Source organism: Neodiprion pinetum, chromosome 2, assembly GCF_021155775.2.
Source record: "Neodiprion pinetum isolate iyNeoPine1 chromosome 2, iyNeoPine1.2, whole genome shotgun sequence".
Taxonomy (NCBI): domain Eukaryota; kingdom Metazoa; phylum Arthropoda; class Insecta; order Hymenoptera; family Diprionidae; genus Neodiprion; species Neodiprion pinetum.
This window is the reverse complement of record NC_060233.1, coordinates 3,790,932-3,800,834: the sequence shown is the minus strand read 5'-3', so window position 1 is coordinate 3,800,834 and position 9,903 is coordinate 3,790,932. Positions and strand designations below refer to the sequence as shown.

Below are 9,903 nucleotides of genomic sequence, written 5' to 3'. Positions count from 1 at the left end.
CGAAACAGTGGATAGATTATGAATGCATTTTCAGCAAATCACACGTTTGTATTCCGCCCACATATTTTTATTGTTCAATCTATTCAATTATTCTGTTCCACGCGGTAAATTGGATTTATTTTTTCTCGATACAATTTAAAGTAAATTGTTAAATGCGTGTGGGCGTATGTACATTTTTTTAAAGAGACATTTCAGCGGGTACACAAAAATATACGTATATTGAGGATTGGTTTATTAAGTACACTAAGTATATGTATATATAATTTATATATATATATATATATATTTTTCTTTGTATTAACGTTTTTACAAAAAATAATAACAATTTAAGTGTTATTAGTGTAAAATGGATAAATACACGTAAGAAATGGACAATGCAATTTGCGTCTGTTATCCTCATATCGCAATATACCTTACGTAAAATATCGCTGTATCCTTTGCTTCTTTGCGGTAATGTTAAATAAGACGTGGATAGCGTTTCGAGTTTGTGCTCCACTGAACACTTTCAAATTGTTATTTAGAAATGTAGAAATCACTTAACTACATTGTCCATGATTATAATATTAAAGAGACAGTTTTCGCTTGAAAGGCACTCACGTTTATGCATTTCGTACGAAATACTTGTTTGGTTTACTTTCGACATTACAATAAAATGAAAATTCTGCGCAAAATAAAACCACTGTTTCTTTATACTTCTCTTTTTCGATTTAACGAATCAACGCAGAAAAATAGCAGTGCGTGTATGTATACGTACATACATACTATACATAAACGTCCACCACTGTTTCAGAAAAAATGGTGAGAGGTGTCAAGTAATACAAAATTTAATGTACTATCATCCAGCCTTATTAGCCACAGCGTCTGACTCGTTGGGTTCTTTTTCTTTTTTTCATCATGGAATGAGATAAAGCCCAACATTTGTGTAGGTGAAAAATGGCACATTTACGGAAATATAACGTAATTGACATAGTAGATTTGTAGAAGAATATATTTCAATATTGTAATTAGTTTCGCTTTTATCCTTAGTGAATCAATTAAAAAAAAATTGTGTAATGTAGCAAAATAATTCTCCTATATTAGGTATATTGGCTATATTATATCAGATATGTATTATTCTCTGTGTGCATACAATAAAATTATAGCATTCAAGTGATTGAAAGATAGACAGTCAGTGACCCGATACATGTATTACTAATGTATTGCTTATTGGTAATACAATTGGATAAAAAGAAGTAATCATCTATAATGTGAGAGAAGAATTTGCCTAATGGCATAAAAATAACAATCGCGAGGAAATGTAGAGTTTGCAGTTTTTTGAGTCGATCATCATAATTAACACGTAACGATGCAGTTCGTTAATTGCATTTATCAAGCCCAACATCAATGTTAGTATTAGATAATAGCGCCAAATTAACGAACTCTTATTTAAAAGCCCATTAAACGAGCAGCAAGAAGGGCGACATAATGTAAAAATAAAATATGTTACTATTTTGTACGTAAAGCTACTGACCTAATTTATTTTAATTTCATATTTAATAAGCGAGGTTAGGTAACTTTTGCAAATAATTGCTTAAAAAAAAGCTGCCTTTAATATATCTATAGCAACCAAAAATAGCTTACCCAATTAGAATTGTTCAAATTCTACAACCACTTTGTATAATAATATTTAAGTGCGAATCACATATGTTCAAATTTCACTTTTTTAACTGAACGTATTTGATATATTGTTACAAGCTGCTATGAATTATACAGGGTCGCGACAATTTTGCTAGAATAAAATTGACTATTCCCGGATTTCCCGGTCAGTCGCCACCCTCTTGTAGATATGTAGCTGTGAAACAGTTCTATATGTGCTGCAAACTGCGGCAGTACTTTTAGCTACCATGCTTGGATATTTGACCTTCATGTTTTTATTTTACTCATGTTATATTATATATACCCTTTCGAAATGCAGCGATTTGAATTTCATTTTTCTTTAGATCGTTTATCTTCGATGGCGACCTAAGTATGCCTTGCACTGTGGACAGCTGTGATGAACATCCATGCATTCATCGATGCAGCACGGAATTAGACAGCAGCCTAACCAGCATCTAAAAAACAATGAGATCATCGTTAAAAAACAGGGTTTGTTACTCAGGTCTTTTGTGTTAAGCTCCATTAATGTTAGTAGCTTCTACCCATAGAACTAATATCCATGAAACGAATGCGTAATCATTGATCATAATCATGTACTATGTTAAAATTCAATTGAATTTGGATGTTGCAGATCGAGAAAACTCCAGATGTTCGTAGGTAGCAGTAACTCTTCATTATGAATACAAGAATTGTCATGACATTTAGAAACCATTTGAAGAAAAGATAACATACCCAAGCAGTGCAATAATGACTCCAGAAATATATGCAATCATTCCAGGTTCTGTTTTGGTAGCTGTATCGATCTCAGTTCCACATTGAGGGCATATCATATGGGTCGGATGTGGTCCAACCGGTACAACTGTTGTAACTATAGTTGGACCTCCTGCAACTGTGAAAGGAAAACATACCACAGGATGTTATAGCCAAGAATCAAGCGTGTTTAAACTTCTTTGTGACATTCGATCATCACAATTGATGTTTAAGTAATTTCAACATTAAAGTATTGTAAGTTTGCAAGTAGTTGAGAAGAGAGGAGAGATATGAGATATCCTATCGTTAATCCTCACAGATGAACAAGGCGCGTTACTTTAGTGGCATTTGAAATGCACAGATGAAGTTATAATAATAATTTTGAGGTCATTCCTAATAGTAGCATCGAGGTTACATTATTTACTCACACGATTGTATCGGTGTATAAGGACTGGCAGGTGGCACACCTCCCACACTTTGAGAATAGGTAGGCGGTGCAGTCGGCGGTGGTTCGTATGGAGGCGGCGGCCCATTCTTATTCATTTTGGTCAATTTAGCTGCTGATAAATAAGACGTTATAGAATAATTTCCGATATTATGCTTTGTGCAGCTAGATACTAGGGCCTCGTAAGCTAGGGTCCAAATATAGATGACCTAATTAACAAATTTACATGCCATAGACCTGAACACAGTGTTAGGCTGCAGATGATGTCTGAAGCGAATCGAAGAAATATCCTATTTTTCTAGTTAGAAAATCTTCAAATATAGCGCATATGTATACATGTATCCAATACGTCACTGTTCGACCTTGATTAATTTAACATGACTATTAAATAATTCAATGTTACAAATATAAACGCGGTTATCAAGTATGTATGCGAAATTTGTATCGATTAAAATAGCAGTGTAAAAGGTTATTACTTACTTCAATTGCTTTGCAAAATCTTCAAGCAAAAGTGCAATCATACAGATCAACACGAGATTGCGTCAACTTTCCTTCTTCTTCTTGCAAGTCGTACGCGTGTTTCGCTATAATACGACTAATCGAGTGTCGTTGCGAGTGTGTGTGAGAAAATAAGTACGTCAGTGATCACCACGGTATAAGGATAAGTGGTAGTCCGATTGCCTTATACTCCCCACCACGGTCTTTTACACAGGCCTGAGAACTCCGTCTCGAAAACCGTCACCTCAAAATATTGCCGACGGCGCTAGTGAGGGGGAGGCTTTTATATATTTCTCTTTGTTGCATACCTCTGCACATCCCGGCCGCGAAGATTGCGTTCTTTGTTGCACACCGGCTTAGACGCCGGTTTCTGAGATTACACGCTCTCAAAACGGTTACGCCGCGTTCTATGGCAAAGGCATGGCAAAGGGATATGAGTACCCAGACCCGCTGTGGTGATCACGAATGTAAAACACTGCCTAGCACGTATTAAGGACTGTCAACGTTATCAAGTATTACATGCGCGGCGTGGTAAATAGTGCCTGCTCCATGATTCTGAGCGCAACGACATGGAAAGTCGGTAAGGCAGAATACTGCGCACGACATATATACGTATTTTTGTAAAAAATGGAGGTAAATCGGATTACAGTGTCACATTGACAACAAACATATAAAAATTGTCAAATGCTATGCTTGGATTAAATAATGAACTCATACGAAGATTATTATTTTTAATAGGATTTTATTTTTTCGACATGTTTGAAAACCTGTAATTTTAATTACCGACTGTCTAAAAGGCCTCGATAAATTAACGTCATCCACAGTCTAAGTCAGTCTAAGGGTCCACAAGACCATCTACTATCAAGTCAACCATTGGTACACGCTACATGCCCATTGCCCAGTACTACCGGTAGGCCACGTCAAAATATATATCAACTAAAATGGTAAGAATATAATTTGGTATTATTAGGTACATCCTTGTATCGCAAAGCTAATAGTACATCTAATTTAAATATTATGTGTTTTTCTAACATTCACGATGAGAACAACTGAAAACTAAATTTTTTCCGTATGGCGACTGCGAATAACCAAGAGGTTGAACTGTCCATTAGTATTTCTAATCGCTTCTCCCGTTCTTTTGGTTATTCTTTATTTCATATTAACTCATAAAATTTTGCAGATTGAAATCGAGTCCATGACGAGGTACGTCTCACCGATAAACCCAGCTGTGTTTCCACATTTGGCTGTAGTCCTGTTAGGAATCGGTATATTCTTTACCGCGTGGTTTTTCGTCTACGAAGTAACCAGCACCAAGTTTACCAGAGACATATTCAAGGAATTGCTGGTCTCCTTAGTAGCTGCAATATTCTCCGGTTTCGGTGTACTGTTTCTACTGCTTTGGGTCGGAATTTATGTTTAGGTAATTATTAACAGAATAATTAGGTTCTTGACCATACACAGGAAGATATGAATATTTTATTCCTGATGTGCATTTACTTTCAGTCATGGATCACAACCCATTTTGCTACACCAGACATATTCAAATTTCTACAGGTTGAACACTGACTTGCATGTGATTCTTGTAACTTCAAGGAGCCGTGCTATACATCTGGTAATATTCCGTTGAACCGAAGTCTTTTTTCTAAATATTTATAATAAATATGGTAAAAAAGATTCCACTGTGTGTTATGGCGCAGACTCTTAAAACCTTGTACAGTGTTCCTCAATTCTGTTTTTGACAAAAAAAAAAGAGAAAGAAAATAAACTATGTAATAAAAACAAAATACAACACTGTACATATTCATACTAAATGTAAATATATAGTTTGCAAATTTTATTCTCAAATACATGTCGACTGAGAAATTGAAAGAATCATGAATCTTTGTTTGAAATGTGCGTTATGATCGTTTCGTAAGGGCTTTATTTTATTACAGAGTTATTACTTATCATTTCTATTCATTCAATGGTATATCGATAATTTTTTTTTTTATTTAATATACATTGTACGTGGTAAATAAATCTTTGTTCGCATATATTGAAATAACTTGTGTAGGTATAATTAATTACATTTTAAAGCCAACTGTTCATCATCTCAGCACCAAAATCAATTTCTATTCAACCTGCCAGACCAGCCTTCTGTCTGCAACGCAACATTAGTGCTCGGAGCATAAATTGCCGACGTGAAAGCTGTCGAACTTGCTTCAAAAATGCTTCTAAATCAATGATTCCTCCGCGCAGACCTTCTCCAAGATAATAAATCGCATCTTCGATAGCAGCTTCCTCCGCAAAGGCATTCAGCATCCTTGATTAAACAAAAAATACTCATTTTAATTTGCAGCAACTGTATATGGTACATAGTCGTAAGAACAAATGAAATAACATACTGTTTGTACAAGGGAGCAATTGTCGTCACTGCTTCGTCAACATCGATAGTTTGATTGTCAGAAAGTTTACTAATTTCCCTTTCTAATTCACTCTCTTTTTCCTCGAGTATATTTATATTTTTCTCAAGTTCGGATTTCTCCCGATTCAACTTGTTGAGCAATTCCTCTAACCGTGCTGATCCGCTCGCTAGTTCTTGCTCGGTGCGACGCAGAGTTTCCAGTTCTGCTTCTCCCTGAGATAACTGTTCACGTAAACGGCGTCTCAACTTATCACCAACAGCGGATAACAGTGATTCTCTGATATGTTCTTCCGATATCGTATCTGTGTTGTTAGAATTTCCAGGCACCCTTGGCGACTGAAGTATTAAAAGTTTTGAAGTAGAGAGATATTATTTCCGAACAATTAAGCAATCAGTGTATAAATATTTGCTGATAAAATTAGCTGATGCTAATTCAACTTCAATAAGAATTCGTATAACGTACTGGCTGTGTGACTGGTGGATATGGCGGTGGGTAAGAACCAGGGTACACGGCTCCCCCGTAACTCGTGCTACCTGGATATGGACTGTACCCAGGATACGGTATTCCAGGTGTTCCAGATGTTGGGTAAGGTGGATAAACGTTACTGCCAGTTCCGTACTGTGAACCTGTAGGATAAGGTGGGAAACCACTCGCAGATGTTCCACCACCACCGGGAACTGGCATGAAAGCTACAATATCATAATAAAGATTAATAAAATTTAATGAATAGCAAAGATCAGGTATTTCTTTTACAACCGAACAATAATGCGATTGGATATTAAGTTTTTATAGTAACTTACACTGTACAGGATATGGCGTTGAAGAAGTCTGATTGTCGTTCTTCGGTTTAGCATAAACTGGTGGCTGATCTCCAAAGGTTATTCTCATCACTTGAATCAAGCTTAACAAATCTGATTTTTGCTACAACAGACAAGTTGTTTGTATTTTGCACAATTTTAGATACTCTGCTGCTAATGTGAAACAAAGAATAATTAAGTAAATACAATTTATACTTACAGGGACCCATTCGTGAAGATAAGGAAGGTAAATTTTTCCATTGTGATCCACAAACATGCTGACCTTAATATTCATGTCTGCTGTAGGTTTGACGTAACATATTGGTGCGTTGTTGGGATGGGTATCCATCAACCATACGCAAATGGGAATGTTGTAGACATTTCCTGTGGGAAAAAATGAACAGTGACCATAAATTTGTTACGTGACAACGATAAAATAGCTTTCTATACGTAAGGATATTGTAAAATTATACCTTTGTAAGTAACTGGTATCGTTCCTTGTAAGCTGAATAATTCTTTGCGCGTCCCATCGGTGAATACTGTGAAATTGAATGATAAATGTTGAAAAATATTAATGACAATATATTGCATGTTATTAAAATGATCAAACATTAAATTATTTATTAGGATTAGAGATACTCAGCAGAATTCAGAACTGTACAAATCTGCTGAAAGTCAAACTTGTTTAGCAAAATCAAAGAGATCAATTACTCAATACAATTGGAAATAAATTTGAACGTATTGGAAACTGCGTACCATACGGCTCTACTCTATACTGCAGAGCAAAATATTGGCTTAGGACACTGACGACATCGCGATAGGTGAGGTCTGGATGTTGATACTGCGAAAGACGAAGTAAAAAACAATAAATTTTCAAAGCTTAAGCATGCTGTTCAAGAATTTCTTTGTTGAATGAATTTCCACATCTTTAAATCGGATTAGCATGAGTGGTGAAGTTTATGAAACTCATGCAGTATGAGTTAACGTCTGAATCGACGCAGCATAAGGTCATGGGCCAAAACTTCAGGAATGTACTTCGAACTGTACTTCCAGATGATTTGAAAGCAATCAAAAGTTAGTGATTATTGGAGGGCGTTGATCTACGAACGATGAATGTCATTTACTTTCGTTAAGCACTGCCTTATCTTCCCTTCATTGATTTGAGTCATTTTCACCATTTAACCTGTAAATGATGAAACAATGGTGCCCGCTCGGTTTATATACGGCAATTTAATCAGTGCAACACGATATCGGAATATTTTCTTTTTAATAGTACAACCACTTGATAATTATGTTACAACTAATATCGCAGCAGTTCTTCCAATCACTCCCGTTGATATTTTTCGTGCGTAAATTGTGACTGGATTGCCTGAGTGACGTTTCAACTCCAAGGTCCATAGATGCAGTAAATGAGTCAGGTTGGGCATGAACACTCCGTCACAATTGGTTGTTAGATCTCACTAAACAAAAGTTCACAGGCGAAAATTCAAAAATTCTTTCACTCCGATGCAACTATTATGATAAGATAAGTGACTATCTATTCGGGGGTGAAAAATTTTCAAGGCGTGAGAATGGGATGGCAAATTAAAACATTCTTCAGAGGTGTTTTTTTTTCGGATTTTGAGTTAGAAACAAATACCTGGCTTATAAATACGAATTGATTTTCGATTTCACGTCACTTGTCGTTTGTATGGTGTAGGGTACGATGAGACCGAGACAGTGAGTGGAGGAGAGACAAAGTGGAAGAGTATATATGAGATAATTATTATTTTATATTGAAAGTGTTTTTTGTTCTAGCCAGCGTACAGGTGCAATGCACCACTGCAGAAAACGATATGAGTGAGATTGGATTATTACGATTTGATGTATCATGAATTGGAATGAATGAATAGAGAATCATTTTTTTGTTTTCGTCCGGCTGTCGGTTCTGGTATGATTTTAATGTCCTTCTAAATACTTTAGTGTATAATTAATCTCGTTACAAGCGCTTAACTCATTACTGACGGCAAAGGTTCTTAGCTCGAAGAGTTGCAGGAAGAGTGAGACAATACATATCAATTGTTGGTGAAAATTTGAAAGATTTTCAAAAATGCTGGAATCAGTTCATTGTTGCACTATATCGACGTAATTTTGGGAGAGACATCGATTAAGCGCAGTCCCAATGTGTTGCGATCAACTGATGACAAGTTACAGCCGAAAAACGAAGAATTTTACTCGCCATTTCTCTCCTGTTGGTCAGGAAAGAAAAATAGGCAAAAAAGTAAGGCCAACCCGCATTCTGAGGCTTTTCGTCACTCCCTGACGGTCAGAGGCGCTCGACACTGGAACTTTCTACCTACCGAACTCAGGGTCTGTCTCGACGCTTGCAGTTTTTGAACGCGATCTACATCAGCATCTCTTCCGGACGGAAGAGATCCGCTCTTGATGGCGACTCGTCATCTAGTCTTCCCCACTTCCCGTTTCGCACGTTTCTTTGTTGCTGCTTTCTTAGCTTTATTCTGTTTTCTTTTCTTTTCTTTTCTGTTCTTTTCTTTTTCGCTTTTTTTCTGACATTGTCTTCGTCGTCTTTCTCTGTTCTATTCTCTGTTCTAATTTTTTATCCCTAAATCTTGAATAGTAATATAGAACTAGGCTAAGGTTTAGGAATTAAGACTTTGTTTATTTTTAATTTTGCAATGATGTTTTCCAATATTGTCATGAAAAAGATGAAATAAACCTTTAAAACCATTCAACCCCTTTGTATTTTTGGCGAAAAATTTCGAGATTTTGAAAAGTGCTGGAATAAATTCTTTGATGCACTATTCCGACGTAATTTTGCGAGAGAAATCGATTGGGCGCAGTCCCAATACGCTGCGATCAACGCATCAAAAGTTAGAGCCAAAAAACGACAACCGGAGATTTCGACATTTTTCGGCAGGTGCTTTTTCCTTCGTGATTTCAATCCTGTTGATCCCACGCTGTTTTCGCTGCGTTTTCTGAGTTTCTGGGGGTCCAATTGGTCAGAAAAGGGTCATACAAATCGAATCGGAGACTAAAAGTTTTTCGCCCAAAAAAACAGCAAGGCTAACCCCTTTGTATTTTTGGCGAAAATTTTCGCGATTTTGAAAAGTGCTGAAATAAATTCTTTCATGCACTATTCTGACGTAATTTTGCGAGAGAAACCGATTGGGCGCAGTCCCAATACGCTGCGATCAACGCATCAAAAGTTACAGCCAAAAAACGAAAACCGGAGATTTCGACATTTTTCAGCAGGTGCTTTTTCCTTCGTGATTGCAATCCTGTTGATCCCACGCTGTTTTCGCTGCGTTTTCTGAGTTTCTGGGGGTCCAATTGGTCAGAAAAGGGTCATACAAATCGAATCGGAGACTAAAAG

At 36.5% G+C, this 9,903-nt stretch overlaps 3 protein-coding genes across 5 annotated transcripts; 1 reads left to right on the top strand and 2 right to left on the bottom strand.

The window, feature by feature from the left end:
- Window positions 1–263: 263 nt before the first annotated feature.
- Window positions 264–3,492, bottom strand: LOC124213092 (LITAF domain-containing protein). 2 transcript variants are annotated; one of them, XM_046613952.2, is made up of 4 exons: window positions 3,311–3,492; window positions 2,814–2,942; window positions 2,368–2,524; window positions 264–2,090 (listed from the first exon to the last, which is right to left on the bottom strand). In XM_046613952.2, the coding sequence occupies exons 2-4, from the start codon at window positions 2,926–2,928 to the stop codon at window positions 1,985–1,987; spliced, it is 378 nt and encodes a 125-aa protein (XP_046469908.1). In that variant the 5' UTR covers window positions 2,929–2,942; window positions 3,311–3,492; the 3' UTR covers window positions 264–1,984. The 2 variants fall into 2 exon arrangements, with proteins under 2 accessions (XP_046469908.1, XP_046469907.1); XM_046613951.2 differs by having other exon boundaries at window positions 2,814–2,945; window positions 3,311–3,491.
- Window positions 3,493–4,125: 633 nt separating this feature from the next.
- On the top strand, window positions 4,126–5,523 carry kud (oligosaccharyltransferase subunit 5 kud). 2 transcript variants are annotated; one of them, XM_046613954.1, is made up of 3 exons: window positions 4,126–4,272; window positions 4,509–4,748; window positions 4,883–5,523. In XM_046613954.1, the coding sequence occupies exons 1-2, from the start codon at window positions 4,270–4,272 to the stop codon at window positions 4,746–4,748; spliced, it is 243 nt and encodes an 80-aa protein (XP_046469910.1). In that variant the 5' UTR covers window positions 4,126–4,269; the 3' UTR covers window positions 4,883–5,523. The 2 variants fall into 2 exon arrangements, with proteins under 2 accessions (XP_046469910.1, XP_046469909.1); XM_046613953.1 differs by having other exon boundaries at window positions 4,127–4,272; window positions 4,832–5,523.
- Window positions 5,227–7,930, bottom strand: TSG101 (tumor susceptibility gene 101). The gene is made up of 8 exons (XM_046613938.2): window positions 7,655–7,930; window positions 7,287–7,371; window positions 7,004–7,069; window positions 6,751–6,914; window positions 6,534–6,654; window positions 6,196–6,422; window positions 5,713–6,068; window positions 5,227–5,630 (listed from the first exon to the last, which is right to left on the bottom strand). Exons 1-8 carry the CDS (start codon window positions 7,706–7,708, stop codon window positions 5,444–5,446), a joined length of 1,260 nt encoding a protein of 419 aa, XP_046469894.1. The 5' UTR covers window positions 7,709–7,930; the 3' UTR covers window positions 5,227–5,443.
- Between the last annotated feature and the right edge of the window lie 1,973 nt (window positions 7,931–9,903).

Coding starts and splice junctions, on each gene's coding strand:
- LOC124213092 (XM_046613952.2), bottom strand. CDS start 2,928: ATGAATAAGAATGGGCCGCCGCCTCCATACGAACCACCGCCGACTGCA. Junction 2,525..2,813: donor TTATACACCGATACAATCGT/GTGAGTAAATAA, acceptor TTCCTTTCACAG/TTGCAGGAGGTCCAACTATA. Junction 2,091..2,367: donor GTCATTATTGCACTGCTTGG/GTATGTTATCTT, acceptor ATTGTTTTTTAG/ATGCTGGTTAGGCTGCTGTC.
- TSG101 (XM_046613938.2), bottom strand. CDS start 7,708: ATGGTGAAAATGACTCAAATCAATGAAGGGAAGATAAGGCAGTGCTTA. Junction 7,372..7,654: donor TAAGGCAGTGCTTAACGAAA/GTAAATGACATT, acceptor CGTCTTTCGCAG/TATCAACATCCAGACCTCAC. Junction 5,631..5,712: donor ATTGCTCCCTTGTACAAACA/GTATGTTATTTC, acceptor TGTTTAATCAAG/GATGCTGAATGCCTTTGCGG.